The 19,662-nt window shown below is 46.4% G+C and overlaps 1 protein-coding gene across 2 annotated transcripts in view; it reads right to left on the bottom strand.

The window, feature by feature from the left end:
• The window catches only part of CACNA1S (calcium voltage-gated channel subunit alpha1 S), a 2,360,423-nt gene that overhangs the window by 87,739 nt on the left and 2,253,022 nt on the right, over positions 1–19,662 (bottom strand). For both annotated transcript variants that reach the window (XM_075352638.1, XM_075352639.1), the window contains exons 37-39: positions 16,862–16,963; positions 12,601–12,725; positions 12,374–12,505 (exon numbers count right to left, since the gene is read on the bottom strand). In XM_075352638.1, coding sequence (XP_075208753.1) covers positions 12,374–12,505; positions 12,601–12,725; positions 16,862–16,963 — 359 coding nt within the window. The remainder of the gene's footprint in view (positions 1–12,373; positions 12,506–12,600; positions 12,726–16,861; positions 16,964–19,662) is intronic.

Below are 19,662 nucleotides of genomic sequence, written 5' to 3'. Positions count from 1 at the left end.
GTTGAATCATTTGCAGCGCAGAGGATCTCTCTGTACTATACCAATACACGTAGATTCAAAACAAAAATGCCGGTTATCCAAGTGCTGCACAGATTCAACCACACTGACAAGGAGGATTAGCCCTTTAATCGCACAATGCATTTCCAGGACGGTACATCCCCTTCATCAGGGGCTGAACATGCAGTGTTTAATCTGCCTTATATAGACATATGTTAGTAATACATTAGAAAATAATCTATATATATAATTGCCTTATTCTGTCTGTCTGTCTGTCTTGCTCCAAAATTGTGTCACCGTGACAGTGTCATAAAAGTGACAACTGTCGGATTGGCCGCTGGGCTGGGCCTGGCCCCGCCCCCCCACGGCCGCTCGCCTCGGCCTGGCCCCGCCCCCAAGCATGGATTGGCCGCTCGCCCTGACCCTCCGCACGCATCGACCGCTCGGCCCCTTCCCCCGAATTCAAACGAAGCCCCGACTCCCCCAGCCCAGACATAACCTTGCGATGCTGGGATCGTGACGGAGCCGGTGTACGCTGGTAACCATGATAAACATCGGGTAACTATAGGAAGCGCTTCCCTTAGTTACCCGATGTGTATCATGGTTACCAGCGAACACCGGCTCCCAGTACACATGTGCAGGGAGCCGGCATAGGCTGCGGTCAATAATGAAGTGTCATGCAGCGGTGAAAGAGTTAAAGACACTGCAAGACACTTCATTATAGGCAGCGGGCACCCCCAGAAGAGAGAAGACAGAAGAAAGAAGACCCCGCAGTCATACTCACCAGACGCCGACCGGGAGCAGGTGAGCGCATCAAGGTCCTGCAGCGGAGGAACACACACACACGCACACACATAAGAACAGACACACACACATCAGATCACACTCACTCACTCTCAGACACACCTCACACACACATCAGATCGCATCCACACACTCACAACATCCAGTGATATCGCTTACTTCTCGGCGGCGATACTGTGCGTGCAGTGACCTTCTAGGACCTGCCGGAGGATCACATGGCCGGAAGCATGTGGTATCTCCGGATTTTGTGAGTGTGTGAGGGCGTATGTGCGATATCGTCAGTGTGTGTGTGCGTGTATGCGATCGGATGTGTGTGTGCGTGTATGCGATCGGATGTGTGTGTGTGCGTGTATGTGATCGGATGTGTGTGTGTGCATGTATGCGATCGGATGTGTGCGTGTATGCGATCGGATGTGTGCGTGTGCGTGTATGTGTGGTGCCCTGGACAAGCCAGGGGCCACAGGGCACAACACCCACACACCCCACACTCCCAGCAGGCACACCAAAGCCAGTACATAAAACCCTTGTTGCCTTCCTCCAGGGGCTGATGTTCACACCAGCGGTTGGTCCCGCCCACCGAGGAGTTCACGGTCCTGGAGGCGGGAAAACCAGGCAGTCTAGTTTTGACAGCAAAAGTGGAAGGAGGAAAAGTGTTGAGAGAGGAGAAAAGTGACAGCTAAGCAGCCTGAAGTTGGTCCGGGTGTGTGGCCCGGACAGATCAGCAAGGTTGGCAGACGGTGGTGACCGTCTGCAGGAGTGGCCGATTGGAGTCTACCGTGAGGACCGTGGACGGGCGGTGGCCCGGCGGTACCGGACCGGTACACAAAGAGAAGCCAGCACCATCTGGCAGGGGCTTTTCGGACCCCGGCAAGGCTAAAAGTCGCCGTGAATTTGCCGAATCCGTTAGTGAAGGGGACCTCCTGGGTTTCCAAACAGTCAAGTCCCGACAGAAGGCAACAGTCCAACCGAGTGAGAGAGATACCGCCACCGCCAAGGCAACCGTTTCTCAGGGCCAGCGCCTGCGGGCAAAAGGGGCTCCTCCGGCCCATATCCAAGCCGGGGAGCGGGTTACCGGTGGGAACCCATTGGAACCGTACAAACATCGTAGGTGCAGGGAAAGGCAGTTGCCACTAACCTGCCAGGAGCAACAACACCGCAGCCGTCTGTGGGACCCGTCCATCCAGCCGTGTGTTTTACCGAGAACTGTGTCTTCATCATTGGGCTGAGTGAGTACCACCGGGCCGTGCGGCACAGCGCTGCCCCCGCGACCCTGCACCTCCCCAGGCCCCGTAACCTGTCTGCCATTCATCCCTACCCCATCACCGGGCCCCTGGACAACCAACCCCCTACCCACGGAGGGAAGAACTAACAACCAAGCTGCTCCCAGTCACCGCTCCCGGGATCCCCATCTAGAGCAGCGGTGGTGTCACCAAAATCACCACAACCGTGGGTGGCGTCACGGACAATATCCATAATCAAAACCCCCACAACCAATCACCCCCCTTTTCACTCACGGGCGAGGAGCGCCGCTCGAGTCCTCAGGATCCGACCCACCGCTCGAGCCACCACCGAGCAGCAGCAGCAGCCGCAGCAGCAGCGGCAGCCGGACCCGAGCAGTGGGAGAGCGCAGCGTCCCCTCCTCCGCCCGCGACATATGCGATCGGATGTGTGCGTGTATGTGATCGGATGTGTGCGTGTATGCGATCGGATGTGTGCATGTGTTCTGATGTGTGAGTGTATGCAATCGGATCTGTGAGTGTCGGCAGAAGGTAGAGGAGCACGGCGTGCAGCACAGCTGCTGGGACCGCCCACCGGAGGGCACAGGGAGAAGTGGGGTGTGAGTGTATGCGATCAGATGTGTGCGTGTATACTGTCTGATGTGTGACTGTGGAGCACGATGGGGAGTGCGCAGCATGGGGGATGGAGCACGATGGGGGGCGCGCAGCATGGGGGATGGAGCACGATGGGGGGGGTGCAGCATGGGGGATGGAGCACGATGGGGGGTGCGCAGCATGGGGGGTGTGCAGCATGGGAGATGGAGCACGATGGGGGGTGCGCAGCATGGGGGATGGAGCACGATGGGGAGTGCGCAGCATGGGGGATGGAGCATGATGGGGAGTGCGCAGCATGGGGGATGGAGCACGATGGGGGGTGCGCAGCATGGGGGATGGAGCACGATGGGGAGTGTGCAGCATGGGGGATGGAGCACGATGGGGAGTGCGCAGCATGGGGGATGGAGCACGATGGGGGGTGCGCAGCATGGGGGATGGAGCACGATGGGCGGTGCGCAGCATGGGGGATGGAGCACGATGGGGAGTGCGCAGCATGTGGGATGGAGCACGATGGGGGGTGCATAGCATGGGGGATGGAGCACGATGAGGGGTGCGCAGCATGGGGGATGGAGCACGATGGGGGGTGCGCAGCATGGGGGATGGAGCACGATGGGGGGTGTGCAGCATGGGGGATGGAGCACGATGGGGGTGCACACCTCCCCCCAAAACACACACACGCCGTCACACGCGCACCGCACAACACACCACATACACACTGGGAACCACAAACACCGCCCTACACAGACACCCACACACAGACAACGCCGCACACACACAACACCCAACACACAAACACAGCGGCATACACAAATATACGCACATACCGCGCAACACACACACTGCACAAAACATACCTTCCCCAAAACACACACACGCACTCCACACCCACACAAACCGCGCAACACACACAGCACCACACACACAATGCTGCAGACACACAGCGCTCCACAAACAACGCAACACACACAACGCAACACACAAACAACGCCGCTCTCACACCCCCACATCCAGAACATTTACAGCGCCCTACCCAAACACTGGCAACTACACACAACAACATCTATATATATATATATATATATAACAAAAATCATACATTAACTACACAATAAATTCTAGAATACCTGATGCGTTAGAATCGGGCCACCTTCTAGTTAACAAATAATCATTAATAATCAATACCTAAAACAATTCATGAATCTAAAATTGCTACATACAGATGTATATTAAAAACTGAGATGAACATTAACCACACGAATATGTGATGATATATGCCAAGAACAAAATCCTAATATATAAATAAACAGAAAAAAAAATGGATAAATCTTTAAAGGAGGCACATAACAAATATATCTGTATAACAAGAGATTAAAATATTTGACTCAATTTAAAAACCCAAGTTTTTTTTTTAAATGTCTGAGTGTAATGGGACAATGACCTTTTAGTAAGCTCATTGCAACCTAAAGCGGGCTTTACACGCTACGACATCGCTAATGCGGAGTCGTTGGGGTCACGGAATTCGTGACGCAGATCCGGCCGCATTAGCGATGCCGTTGCGTGTGACATCGATTAGCGATTTTGCATCGTTGCAAAACAGTGAAAAATCGCTAATCGGCGACACGGGGGTCCATTCCCAATTATCGTTACTTCAGCAGTAACGAGGTTGTTCCTCGTTCCTGCGGCATCACACATCGCTGCGTGTGACGCCGCAGGAGCGAGGAACGTCTCCCTACCTGCCTCCCGGCCGCTATGCGGAAGGAAGGAGGTGGGCGGGATGTTACGTCCCGCTCATCTCCGCCCCTCCGCTGCGATTGGGCGGCGGTTCAGTGACGTCGCTGTGACGCCGCACGGACCGCCCCCTTAGAAAGGAGGCGGTTCGCCGGTCACAGCGACGTCGCCGGACAGGTAAGTATGTGTGACGGCTCTGGGCGATGTTGTGCGCCACGGGCAGCGATATGCCCGTGTCGCGCAACAGATGGGGGCGGGTACGCACACTAGCGATATCGGGACCGATATCGCAGTGTGTAAAGTAGCCTTAACAAGCTCATTGTAACCTAATAGATTATACTGAACCTTATAGGGGATTTTATTTTTATTTTGTTTTATATGCCTACCCTCCTCCATTTTCGTGCCATATAAAATAAAAAAAATGAAATTTTAATCGAAATAGTGGCCCTATTCAATACTTCCTGAATTTATGCAATGATTAATTGATTTATTAATAATTTAATCTTAATTACTTAGTGTGCTCAATACTAATGTTAAGGCATGTTTTATTGTTTATTAAGCCATGTGTGCATAGGATGAATTGCATAGGATGAATTCTTCGGCCAATGTATTGGATATTGCAGCTGCATTCCAACAAATAAACTACATAGGACTATTTACAGTCCAAATGTTGTTTGATAGGGAATATCTCCCCAGTTACTGCTGATTGAAAGCTAGTTTTTCCATCTTGTACGGCTCTACAGCATAAACAGTTGCAACTACAGCATCGATACACCCCCTTGCTAAGATGTCTTTCATTTGGCTGATTTCCTTTTAATACTACACTACATGATACATGGCTAGGTGCCACTACATGTTTTAAATTTTTATTCCACCTAAAAATTATTTTTGGATTTTCTGGTAAACAACGCCTGAGCGATTACTTTTTTCAAGAAAGTTGATGTTGATAGTTTTCTGGAGTTTAAAAGCGGACATCTACCCAACTGGATTAAAACATCCCCTACGGCCAATATTGGCGCATTCGCAAGAACTGTATGGAGGATGTAGTTGAGGTTCTAATTATACCTTCATTATTGATAATTACATTAAAATCCAAAAATTGAATATTCTCTTTAGAATGAGTGGCGGTAAAAACCAATCCCATGGATTACAGTTAAGATTATTAACAAAGATTATTAATTCCTCAGAAGTACCCCCCCAAATCAAGAAAAGATCATCAATAAACCTACGATAAACAATATGGCCCATTGGCAGAAAGGATCCCAATAAAAATAGGGATTCGAATCGCCCATGAACAAATTTGCATAGCTGGAGGCAAATCTCATCCCTATTGCGTAACCCTTTATCTGCCGATAGATCGTACCTAAAGGGTTGCAAAAGAGACAGGCCTACTAAGGTCAGTCTCCCTTGCCCCTATATCTACAACTTTCTTGAAAAAAGTTGAGGTTTTGATTATACCTTCATTATTGATAGTTACAATAATAAGAAATATTACATCCCTGCGGTGTTAATCCCCACCTGCTGCTGCGGGCTGCAGGTGGGGATCCGCGCACATGTCAGCTGATTTTTACAGCTGATATGTGTGCCTCACAAGTACAAGTAGAATTGTGATCCACCCATACCTGTTAACCCCTTAAATGGCACTGTCAAGATGTACAGTGCCATTTTAACAGCGATCGCGGTAGAAGTTTACTCACCGCCCGATACCGGAAGTAAAGAAAAAAACTTAAAAGTTCAAATCACCGCCATTCACCCGATTGAAACTTAAAGGGTTACAAAAAGTAAAAATATACACATCTTTGGTTTCGCCGCGTTCATAAATGCCTGATGTATCAAAATATAAAATTAATCAATCTGATCAGTAAACAGCGCAGCGGCAAAAAAATTCCAAACGCCAAAATTACGGTTTTTGGTCGGCACAAAAATGGTACCATTAAAAACGTCAGCCTGAGATGCCAAAAAAAAGCCATTCCTGAGCCATAGATCCTGAAAAATGAGAATGCTACGGGTCGTGGAAAATGGTGCAAATATACGCCACTTTTTTTGGACAAATGTCTGGGGTTTTTTAACCCCTTAGATAAAAGTAAACCTTTTCATGTTTGGTGTCTACAAACTCGCACCGACCTCAGGCATCAAACTATAACATTGTGTACATACAGCATGTCCATCTTGAACTGTCCTCATACCTCTCTTCCTGCTTTCTCTTTGATCGGTTACAATCTGGCTTACGACCCCATCATTCCACTGAAACTGCCCTGACCAAAGTCGCTAACGACCTACTAACCGCAAAAGCCAAGCGACACTACTGTCCTCCTCCTCCTGGACCTGTCCTCTGCCTTTGACACAGTAGACCACTCCCTTCTATTACAAACTCTCTCATCTCTGGGCATCACAGACTTGGCGCTATCTTGGATCTCCTCATACTTATCCAACCGAACTTTCAACGTCTCCCACTCTCACACCACTTCCTCATCTCGCCCCCTATCTGTCGGGGTCCCCCAAGGTTCAGTTCTTGGACCCCTGCTGTTCTCCATTTACACCTTCGGCCTGGGACAGCTCATAGAGTTCCATGGCTCTCAGTGTCATCTCTATGCTGATGATACGCAGATCTACCTCTCTGGACCTGACATCACCTCCCTACTAACCAGAATCCCACATTGTCTGTCTGCTATTTCATCCTTTTCCTCTGCTCAATTCCTAAAACTGAACATGGAGAAAACAGAATTCATTGTCTTTCCTCCTCCTCACTCAACTCCCCCACCTGACATATCCATCAATGTCAATGGCTGCTCACTCTCCCCAGTGCCACGCGCTCCCTGCCTGGGAGTAATCCTAGACTCTGATCTCTCTTTCAAGGCACACATCCAAGCCCTTTTCACCTCCTGCCGCCTCCAACTCAAAAATATTTCCCGGATCCGTACATTCCTTTCCCAAGAAGCTGCAAAAACCCTAATGCATGCCCTTATTATCTCCCGTCTGGATTATTGCAAACTCCTGCTCTGTGGCCTCCCTTCTAACAGTCTCGCACCCCTACAATCTATTCTAAACTATGCTGCCCGGCTAATCCACCTGTCCCCCCCCGCTACTCCCCGACCTCTCCTCTCTGCCAATCCCTTCACTGGCTTCCCATTGCCCAACGACTCCAGTTCAAAACACTAACCATGACATACAAAGCCTCCACAACCTGTCTCCTCCCTACATCTGTGACCTAGTCTCCCGGTACTTACCTACACGTAACCTCCGATCTTCACAAGATCTCCTTCTCTACTCCCCTCTCATCTCATCTTCCCACCATCGCATCCAAGATTTCTCGTGTGCCTCCCCCATACTCTGGAATGCTCTGCCACAACACATCAGACTCTCGCCTACCTTGCCAAGCTTCAAAAGGAACCTGAAGACCCACCTCTTCCGACAAGCCTACAACCTGCCGTAACCCTCAGTCTGATATAACGCCGCACAATCAGCTCTACCCTAACCTACTGTATCCTCATCTATCCCTTGTAGACTGTGATCCCTCCGGGGCATGGACCTCTCTCCTCCTGTGCCTGTCTGTGTCTTGTACTGTTTATGATTATTGTACTTGTCCCTATTATGTATACTCCTTTCACATGTAAACCACCATGGAATTGATAGCGCGATAATAATTAATAATAATAATAATAATTGTGTATTTACTAGAGAGTATTGTTTGTTATAGGACTATTTCTCATTTTTAGTATGTAACCACTTAACAACCGCGGGCAGAAATATTAAATCCCTGCGGTGTTAATCCCCACCTGCTGCTGCGGGCTGCAGGTGGGGATCCGCGCACATGTCAGCTGATTTTTACAGCTGATATGTGTGCCTCGCAAGTACAAGTAGAATTGTGATCCACCCATACCTGTTAACCCCTTAAATGGCACTGTCAAGATGTACAGTGCCATTTTAATAGCGATCGCGGTAGAAGTTTACTCACCGCCCGATACCGGAAGTAAAGAAAAAAACTTAAAAGTTCAAATCACCGCCATTCACCCGATTGAAACTTAAAGGGTTACAAAAAGTAAAAATATACACATCTTTGGTTTCGCCGCGTTCATAAATGCCTGATGTATCAAAATATAAAATTAATCAATCTGATCAGTAAACAGCGCAGCGGCAAAAAAATTCCAAACGCCAAAATTACGGTTTTTTGGTCGGCACAAAAATGGTACCATTAAAAACGTCAGCCTGAGATGCCAAAAAAAAGCCATTCCTGAGCCATAGATCCTGAAAAATGAGAATGCTACGGGTCGTGGAAAATGGTGCAAATATACGCCACTTTTTTTGGACAAATGTCTGGGGTTTTTTAACCCCTTAGATAAAAGTAAACCTTTTCATGTTTGGTGTCTACAAACTCGCACCGACCTCAGGCATCAAACTATAACATCAGTTTTACCATATAGTGAACACAGTGAATAAAATATCTCAAAACCAATAGTGCAATCACACTTTTTTTTGCAATTTTTCCACATTTGGAATTATTTTGCTATTTTCCAGTGCACTATATGTTAAAACTCATGGTTTAATTTAAAAGTATAGCTCGTACCACAAAAAAAAAAGCCCTCACATGACCATATTGACTGAAAAATAAAAAAGTTTGGTCTCTCGGAAGAAGAATGGTGAAAAAAAAAAATGGAAAGCGCAATATCGGCTGGTCGTGAAGAGGTTAATCTACAATTCTAAATTTTAGGAGTTAATTTTTTGCTTATGCACAAGATAATATATACAGTTTTTAAAAAATATATTTGTACTAATTATGTGTAAACTGTATAATGAGATCACTTCACTATATACATTTCTTGTATACACATGTTCACTGCTTCTGTTTGAACTGAAACAATGCCAGCCACACTATGGGCTAACAAAGGTCAGTTTTTCTGAATAGGAGTGCTGCCATCTTTATCTATCTATCTGTAGCAGGGAAGTTAATTGTGAATTAATATATATTAATATAATTTCTCTTGTGCTGGATGGGGGAGGGTAACACACACAGAAGACCATGTCTTTGACCCTCAGCTTGGTTGGGAGGACTCTCCAACACCTGGCTATACACACGCTCCCATGACATCACAGGTTGCAACCAATCATAGGGCTAAATGAATCTTGGTCACAAGCCCTATATTAAGCTAACCTCTCACCTCTCTCTCTCTCTCTCTCTCTATCTATCTCTATCTCTCTCTTCTTGCTCTTCTTGCTCCCTGGATGGACACACAGAAGGATGGCTGAGTACCCCTCACATAGGGATAGATAGTATCACATTGTTGGGTGGGCTGTAACTGTGTGAGTGCCATAGTGGGTGGTATGCAACTGTGAGTTTTATAGTAAAGTATTTGCTGGTGTTTTATTGTATTGTATGTGTATATAATTTAGTATATACTTTTCATAGTGATTACATATGCTAGAATTATATAGTGTATTAAGTGTAGTCTTGTTAGTTAATAATAAGCTTGTTATTTTATTACTAGAAGGTGGCCCGATTCTAACGCATCGGGTATTCTAGAATTTACGTATTGTGTAGTTAATGTATGATTTTTGTTATATATATATATATATAGATGTTGTTGTGTGTAGTTGCCAAGTGTTTGTGTAGGGCGCTGTAAATGTTCTGGGTGTTGTCTGGGAGTGGGTGGTGTGAGAGTGTTGTTGTTTGTGTGTTGCGTTGTGTATTGCATTGTTTGTGGAGCGCTATGTGTCTGCAGCGTTGTGTGTGTGTGTGGTGCTGTGTGTGTTGCATGGTTTGTGTGTGTGTGTGTGTGTGTGTGTGTGTAGGCATGTGTGTGAGAGTGTGTGTGGGGTGCATGTGTGTTTTGGGGGGGATGTATGTTTTATGCAATGTGTGTGTTGCGCGGTATGTGCATATATTTGTGTGTGCCGCGGTGTTTGTGTGTTGTGTGTGTGCGGCATTGTCTCTGTGTGTGTGGGTGTCTGTGTAGGGCGGTGTTTGTGGTTCCCAGTGTCTGTGTGGTGTGTTCTGCGGTGCGAGTGTGGCGGTGTGTGTTTTGGGGGAGGTGTGCACCCCCCATCGTGGTCCACCCCCATGCTGCACCCCCCATCGTGCTCCTTCCCCCATGCTGCACATCCCCCATCGTGCTCCATCCCCCATGGTGCGCACCCCCATCGTGCTCCATCCCCCGTGCTGCGCACCCCACATCGTGTTTCATCCCCCCATTCTGGGCACCCCCCATCGTGGTCCACCCCGCATCATGCTCAATCCCACATGCTGCACTCCCCATCGTGCTCCATCCCCCATGCTGCGCACCCCCCATCGTGTTTCATCCCCCCATTCTGGGCACCCCCCCTTGTGGTCCACCCCCCATGCTGCACCCCCCATCGTGCTCCATCCCCCATGCTGCACCCCCCCATCGTGCTCCATCTCCCATGCTGCACCCCCCATTGTGCTCCATCTCCCATGCTGCACCCCCCATCATGCTCCATCCCCCATGCTGCACCCCCCATCGTGCTCCATCCCCCATGCTGCGCACCCCCATCGTGCTCCATCCCTCATGCTGCACCCCCCATCGTGCTCCATCCCCCATGCTGCGCACCCCCCATCGTGTTTCATCCCCTCATTCTGGGCACCCCCCATCGTGCTCCATCCCCCATGCTGCACCCCCCATCATGCTCCAACCCCCATGCTGTGCACCCCCCATCGTGTTTCATCCCCCCATTCTGGGCACCCCCCATCGTGGTCCACCCCCCATGCTGCACCCCCCATCGTGCTCCATCCCCCATGCTGCACTCCCCATCGTGCTCCATCCCCCATGCTGCGAACCCCTCAGAGAGGAGTATAATAGGAGGATTATAATAGGAGTATAATGGGAGGAGTAGTCCTGGGGAAAGAGGAGTATAATGGGAGGAGTTGTCCTGGGGGGAGGTGTACAGGTGCCCAACGTGTGCGGAGGGTGTGGCCGAGCGGGCATAGTGTGAGGGGGGCGTGGCCGAGCGGGCATAGTGTGAGGGGGGCGTGGCCGAGCGGGCATAGTGTGAGGGGGCGTGGCCTAGCGGGCATTGTGTGAGGGGGCGTGGCCTAGCGGGAATACTGTGAGGGGCGTGGCCTAGCGGGCATCGTGTTAGGGGGCGTGGCCTAGCTGGCATCACATGTGGGGGCGTGGCCTAGCGGGCATCGCGTGCGGGGGGCGGGCCTGGCCAAACGGTTAATCCATGCGGGGGGCGGGGCCAGGCCGAGCCGAGCGGCCAATCCATGTGGAGGGGCGGGGCCAGGCCGAGCCCAGCAGCCAATCCGACGGTTGTAACTGTAAGGACACTGTCACGGTGACACAATGTCACGGTGACACAATTTTGGAGCAAGACAGACAGACAGACAGACAGAATAAGGCAATTATATATATAGATTACAACAAAGTGACTGAGTATATGCTTATTTGGGATGCACCAGGTATATAGGGCAAAGCAGAATAAGGCAATAGGAACAGAGAAATTATTACCATTGGGAATATATACAGTATATTTGTGATATTGGGAATAGATCCTTTGTGGTAGTAAAGAGAAGAAGGTTTTTTATATCCATTAGCACAAGAATAGTTGGGGTGTTGTGCTTTTATTCCCCCTTTTACACTATATCTATTATCTATTTTTAGAGCATTCCTTGGTGTCCAAAAACACTAGAAAAATGCATTGAAACTGTGGCAAAATGATGAATATAGATGGAGACTTTGTATTTATACTTACCAAAGATTACTTACAACAATATGAAGTAAAGATTTCTTTTCATTTGTTTTTCTAATTGTAAAACATTGATTTAGGTAAGGCTGGAGTCCCATTTGTGATTGACTCGCACGTGACTCATGCGAGTCGTTCAGTGCATGACCCGACGCAGCAGCTGCTCTCCAGACAGGAGCTAGTCAGCTTCATGTATTTCTATGCAGCTGAGACGCTCCTGTCCAGAGAGTGTGCGGCCATGCTGGGTGATGTGATGTGAGACTCGCGCGAGTCACACGAGTCAATCGCAAGTGTGACTCTGGTCTAATTCTCACCCGATATATTCCTTCCTCAATAGCTGCTTCAACCATGGCCCTCTCCAATTCCTCCTCAGGAGTCAGATCACCAGATATTGCACGTTTTAGTTCACCTTCTCCTCCCTCTTCATTCACATTGCGCAAACCAGCCTGTAGAAAATCATTCAGGTTACACAGGTATTAACTCTCTATTTTATATTTTATGAAATTAGGACGTGCATAATTCCATACAATTCTCCAATTACCTGAATCTCTACATCACTCCTTTTTGGGCGATACCCATAATACTCCTCCTGACGTTTCTTAAATTTTCGGAAATGTTCTTGTATCAGGAAGATGGCATAAAACTTTCCAACTGTCACTTCATCATCTTATAGAAAAAAAAATAAAGAAACAAAAATAGGTATATAGATTGAAAAAGCAGAGTCGGACAAATGTAAAAAGATCACAACAAAACAGTCACGTACACAAACTGATTAATGACCAAATCAAAGTTCAAGCAGAGATATATGCTTATGGCCCAAGGAATTGGATGAACTCACTGACAGATTTCACTGTTTCACTGATAACTCAATCTCTAATGCTATTGCAAAAACTGGCCACTTACATACATTTAACCCTTTCACCAACCAGTGATTTTCTGTTTGTGCTTTCATTTTTCCCTCGCTTCTTCCAAGAGCCATAACTTTTATATTTTTCCGTCAATATTGCCATATAAGGCTTGTTGTTTGCATGACGAGTAGTACTTTTGAATGACACTATTCGTTTTACCATATAGTGTACTGGAAAATCGGAAAAAATTCCAAGTGTGTTGAAATTGCAAAAAAAGGTCAATTTCACAACTGCGTTTTAGGTTTTTTATTTACCATATTCACTATATGGTAAAACTGACTTGGTAATATATTTTCTCCAGGTCAGTATGCTTGTTGCCATATTCCATGACCCTTAACGTTTTCATTTTGCGAGATCTGAGGCTATATGAGCTGACGCTTTTACTGATACTATTTTGGGGTAGATACGTTATTTGATTGCCACTTAATGCATTTTATTGCAATATTGCAAAGACAAACAAAAAAAATAATTCTGGCATGTTAAGTTCATTTTGAGTTTAAGTTTTATTTTTTTTTTAAAAGTTTTTTTTTTTTTAAGTTTTTTTTTTTTTTACTTTTTACTGTATTTACTTGTCCGCATAGAGGACTTGAAGCTGCAATTGTCTAATTGCCTGTGTTATACATAGCAGTGCAAAAACGCAGGCAAAAACGTACCAAAACGCGTACTAAAAAGCATCAAATAGGTATAGCAGTTTTCATAACAACTATATTAGATGTTGCCTATAGGTATCTAATATATAAAGCTGAGTGTAATTATATGTGTGTGTGTATGTCCGCTAAAGGAATCTGCACCGTCGCATTTACAATCACAAAATTTTGCACAGACGCCTCATGTGACTCAGGGAATGTCATAGACTATGTTTTGACAGGAAAATTTAACCCTGCGCTTTACAGTTACTCTCCAAAATCCTGCCTCCATTAAACTGAATGGAGGTGGGAGCTACAGGCTATTAATAGCAACTGTCAGTGCTTGCTATAGGAACAAAATAAACTGTTAGTATATTATGTTAACTGTTAGAAGCTTATGTGTGAGGTAATAAGATGTCGGTGGGGAGATGGATAGAGAGACAGAAAGAGACAGAGAGACAGACAGAGACAGACGTGGAAAGAGACAGACAGAGACAGACGGGCAAAGAGACAGACAGGCAAAGATACAGCCCTGGAAAGAGACAGCCCTGGAAAGAGACAGCCCTGGAAAGGGACAGCCCTGGAAAGAGACAGCTAGGCAAAGAGACAGACGAGCAAAGAGACAGATGAGCAAAGAGACAGACGGGCAAAGAGACAGACGAGCAAAGAGACAGATGGGCAAAGAGACAGACAAAGACAGACGGGAAAGAGACAGATGGTGAAAGAGAGAGACAGACAAAACCACACATAGAGATAGACACAGAGATAGAGAGAGACAGACAGACAGATGGAGACAGATAGACTGATACAAATACAGACAGAGAGATAGAAACAGACAGACAGAGACATAGACACAGCCAGACAAGGAAAGAGACAGAAAGAGAGACAGACAGACAGCGACACACAGACAGAGACTGGGAGAGACACAGAGGGACAGTTACTACCACGGGCAACGCCCGGGTACTACAGCTAGTATAATATATAAAAGATTGAATTTTTGTATATAGCTCCTTGTATGTTAGATAAACTTGTAATAGATTACTAATATTACTCTATTCATGTGTTTATGTATTATTGTTCTCTTTTTCGGCCTTTTATTTGTATATATAATTGTATTTTAAAATGGTAACTTTTTAATTTGTATACCAGAAGATCTTCCCGCATACACAGGTGCTATTCTTAGGTATAACCTAACACTTTAATTAACCACATGGTATGCTGGGAGTGTCTTTAAGGTATATAAAGGTCTTTATGTCTGTCATTTGGTACATCCCTGAATAAGACAGTATAACTACAAGTTATGTTGAAACGCGCTGGATGACTTGATCTGTAACTCTGTTGAACATCTGTGATCTTGAAAAAATGTTTTAATGGAACAATAAACAGTGAGTTTTAATGAATTTACCCATACCTGAATATGCTGGATTTTGTATTCTTGCTTAAATTCTGGTGCTGGGCCTGGCTCTTCCCGTTGCCCTGGGGCGGTGGCAATCAGGGTCACAAGAAGTTAATAACAGCCCATAGCTTCTACTAAGCCCTAGCTTAGTGATGGCAGGCATCTATGAGACACCCCCCATTACTAATCTGTGAGTGCCAGTAAATAAACACAAACACCCAAAAAATCCTTTATTTGAAATAAAAGAAAAAAAGCACCCTCTTTCACAACTTTATTAACCCCCCCCAAGCACCCCTCCAGGTCCAACATAATCAACACGAGGTCCCACGACACTTCCAGCACTGCTATATATCTGAAGCTCACAGCGAGTGCTTTAGAACAAGACTGCATGCTGTGAGCTCCACTCAGCAACTGAAGTGAGCCGTGCGATCAGCAGGACGTCACTCAGGTGATTTGCTGTCACAGGTGGAGGCCGTGGCCATGCTGTGGCCATGGCTAGCCTGAGTGATGTCACCGCTGAGCGCGTGCTTCACTTCAGTTGCGGCCTGAACTTCACAGTGGGCAGTCCTGTATGACGCTCGCTGTGAGCTCCAGATATGTAGCAATGCTGGAAGCGTCATGGGACCTCGTGTGGATTATGTCGGACCTGGAGGGTTGTGTTGGGGTTAATAAAGTGGTGAAAGAGGGTGGCTTTTTTGTCTTTTATTCCAAATAAAGCATTATTTCGGTGTTTTTGTTTATTTCATTACACTTACAGATTAGTGATAGGGGGTGTCTCGGGTAGACATCTGCCATTACTAATCTAGGACTTAGTGGCAGCTGTGGGCTGTTATTAACTCCTTATTACCCCAATTGCCACCGCACCAGGGCAATGTGGGAAAAGTCGGGTAAAGTGCCTGACTATCACATCTAATGGATGCGGCAATTCCGGCCAGCTGCTGGCAGATATTTTTAGGCTAAGGGGTGGCCAATAATCATAGGTATTCCCAATCTGAGAATACCAGCCCTCAGCTGTTGGGCTTTATCTGTGCTGGTATCAAAATATTGGGGCATCCTATGTAAATTTTTATTAATTATTTATTTTACTTTATGATATAGACCCGCCCACCGGCGTCAGTGATTGTTTGCAGTCAGACACAATGTCACTCAGGGTGGAGGCTCATCTGACTGCAACCAATCACAGCCACCAGTGGGCAGGGAAAGCAGTGCATATTCAATGAAGATAATGAGCGGCCCAGGAAGTGAAGGCCTGGCGACAGGAGCAGTGTTACAGCCGTATTGTTGATTCGGTAAGTATGAAACACTTGCTTCTACCCCATTGCGCCAGATTCTGGTCCCCATTGACTTTCTGGGAACCAGAATCTAGCCAGATACCAGGGATCAATCCTCCACCGACCCCGAGTCAGCAGGGGGATTAATCTGCAAGTCCTCCGAAATGCAGGGACAAAACGCAAAAAGAATTGACCTGCTGCATCTTGGCTGCGTCTTCAAACACGCAGCAAAGATGTAGCCATAAAAGATGCACTGTGTAGACAGCAAAATAGAAATCTCATAGTTTGCTGGGGGAAGGAAATGCATGCATTTAGATGCATCTTTGTGACGTACAAAATGCACCAAAAACGCAGTAAAAGGTGCCGTGTGTGAACATAACCTAACCCTTTTCCTCGTCAGTGTATATTTATTTTCCAATCAAGGAAACTATATTACTATACATATGTAATTTTCTAATAATTTGACACTGTTCTTTTGTGTAATCATAGTAGCTTTATCCTTATGTGCTATTCGAACGAGGATCTAATATTGACATTTCAAAAAAAAAGCTAAGTAAAACTTTACTTTAGATAAAGTAAATGATGATGTAAGCATACTTGCCTCCAATTGGTGGGATAACCTGATCTAGGAGTTTCATGCTTGTTCTTTTCCAAATCTTCTTTATAATCATTCGCAGTTCTTCATTGCTCTGTTCGAAGTTGCCTAAAAGCATTGTGAAACCAAATAAAATAAGTATCTGCTTTGTTAGTTTCACGTGCCAGCTTAAATATTTAAAGCCTACTTCAAAATAGTTTTACTCAGTCATTCTATTCTGTCATACTAGAGATGAGCAAATGTGTTTGAGACAAATGGAGTTTGTTTTAAATTTTACAAAAACTTTGGATTCTCCTTAGTTAAATTTTTTTGTGGCTAGTTTTTTGCAAATTCAGCAAAATGGGGCTGCCTGGCGGCCAATTTTCTGGTCTATAGAAGACCAGAAATAAGTCTGAACAAAATGTTCACCTGGCGCTGCAACCTGTCTGATCCTCTGAGCAGTTGCCTCCAACACTGCACACACAATGTGGCATCTTCATTTGGTGCCAGGGCTTCTGGCACCAACTAAACCACTGACATCAGGATATAAGTTGTCCAAGCCACTTACTTGGCTGCAGTCAAACCATGTCATGACATCATAATGACACAAGCCTACTCAGTACCAGAAACCCTTGTGCTGCGTGACGATACTGGAAGAGCCACTGAGTAGAGTTGAGCGCGGTTCGAGGTTCTCCAGTTCGCGGCTCGAGTGATTTTGGGGGCTGTTCTAGATAGAACTAGAACTCAAGCTTTTTGCTAAAGCTCGATAGTTCTAGATATGTTCGAGAACGGTTCTAGCAGCAAAAAGACCAGCTAATTACTAGCTGGCTTTCCGCTGTAATAGTGTAAGTCACTTTGTGACTCACACTATTATGAAATTTCAGTGTATAGTGTGCGGGAACAGCGCATTCAGATCACTGCTGTATGGATAATGGCGATCGCCATTTTTTTTTTTTCCCTTGTCTTCCTTCCCTAAGTGCGCGCGTGTAGTGGGGCGGGCCAGCATGTCAGCCAATCCCAGACACACACACAGCTAAGTGTACTTTTAGCCAGAGAAGCAACGGCATGTGTGATAGAATGTCCATGTCACATGTCCCTGCATTATAAAAACGAGTATCTGACCGTCCGGACGCCATTATCTCTTCTGCGTCCTTGGTGTCAGTCACCGCTGGCGCAGCGCCTATCTCCGATACTGCTGTGTACGCTCTATACACAGCGCTGTACAGAATAGGGATAGCACTTTCTATCAGTCCTTTTAAGGGCTAATACCGGCAGGGTCAGAGCCATAGGTGACAGGTCCGTGAAAACAGAGTTTAACAGCTACACAAGATGACAGCGTCTGTGTAGCTAAGGTCAGGGATTTCCTCGTTGCATTTCCCTATTAGGAGGGATAGAAAGGCAGGCTTCCTTTCCTCTACCCAGAGACCCACAACCCTGCCACTGTACCCTCCTGCCCTTTGCACGCTCAAACTCATTGTTAATAAGCCATTATACTAGCAAACACTGAGTGAACTTAGTGGCATCATAAAAGTGGCTGTTGGACTTCTGTATTGTCCCACTAGTGCAAAGATATTTGCAGCACGTCTGCCTGCATTGCACACTCAAACTCATTGTTACTAAGCCATTATACTAGCAAACACTGAGTGAACTTAGTGGCATCATAAACGTGGCTGTTGGACTTTTGTATTGTCCCACTAGTGCAAAGATATTTGCAGCACGTCTGCCTGCATTGCACTCTCAAACTCATTGTTACTAAGCCATTATACTAGCAAACACTGAGTGAACTTAGTGGCATCATAAAAGTGGCTGTTGGACTTCTGTATTGTCCCACTAGTGCAAAGATATTTGCAGCATGTCTGCCTGCATTGCACACTCAAACTCATTGTTACTAAGCCATTATACTAGCAAACACTGCTGCCAGTTTAAGGGCCGTAGTTGCATTGTCCGGGATAATTATTGTTGTTTATTCTGCTGTTAATAAAGCTAGACCACCGCTGAAATCTACACCACCTCTCAATTTTTACTACCACATTTTAAGTGCACAATCTTGTCGCAATCAAAATGAGTGGCAAAATGACAGATGCTGGTGGAAAGGGGAAGAGGCGTGTTGGAAAAGGAAAAAAAGGGTTTGTCCGTGGGGAAGGTGGCAAAGCTCCATTAACATCTGCTGAAGATAGACCATCTTCCAGCAAAAGTAAAATGTCTACTACTTACCGTGGACAATCCGATGTGCTCCCTTTTTTACGGACACGAACAACTGGAACAAAGGTAGATGATGGCCAAAAAAGGAAAATGCTTGAATGGATCTCAAGTGGTCCAACAAGTGCCCTCTCCGCCACCTCAACTACCGCATCCAAAAAACACCAGTCCTCTGAGTTGTCATCCCAATCAAACTTGCTTTCTCCCAGCTCTGAAGTCTCCATCTGCCCTGCACAGTATGGTGGAACAGAGATGGCTGAGTCTGCAGAGCTGTTCAGTCACACTATAGCCTGGGAATCAGAGGTCTGCTCCCAAGCTACAGTGAGTACAGACCAGGAAATGGTCTGCAGTGATGCCCAGAACCTTTGTGACTCAGATTCAGGCCGTGATGACCAAGTTTCTGAGCATAATGTTGACCCTTATTCACAAACTGAAACACCTGTTGTAATAGACAATGAGGAACATACTGATGACGATGAGACGCAGATACCAGATTGTGATGACAACTTAAATATTCGGTCAGGGCAGGAAGAGGCTTGGTCTGAGGGTGAGGGGAGTGCAAACACAACAATTGATGAGGAAGTTCTAGATCCCACCTACTGTCAACCCACAGTCAGGCCCTCGAGGAG

The sequence above is a fragment of the Anomaloglossus baeobatrachus genome, chromosome 1 (assembly GCF_048569485.1).
Source record: "Anomaloglossus baeobatrachus isolate aAnoBae1 chromosome 1, aAnoBae1.hap1, whole genome shotgun sequence".
In the NCBI taxonomy this organism is placed as follows: domain Eukaryota; kingdom Metazoa; phylum Chordata; class Amphibia; order Anura; family Aromobatidae; genus Anomaloglossus; species Anomaloglossus baeobatrachus.
Note: the sequence above shows the minus strand (reverse complement) of the source record. Positions and strands in the feature narration are given on the sequence as shown.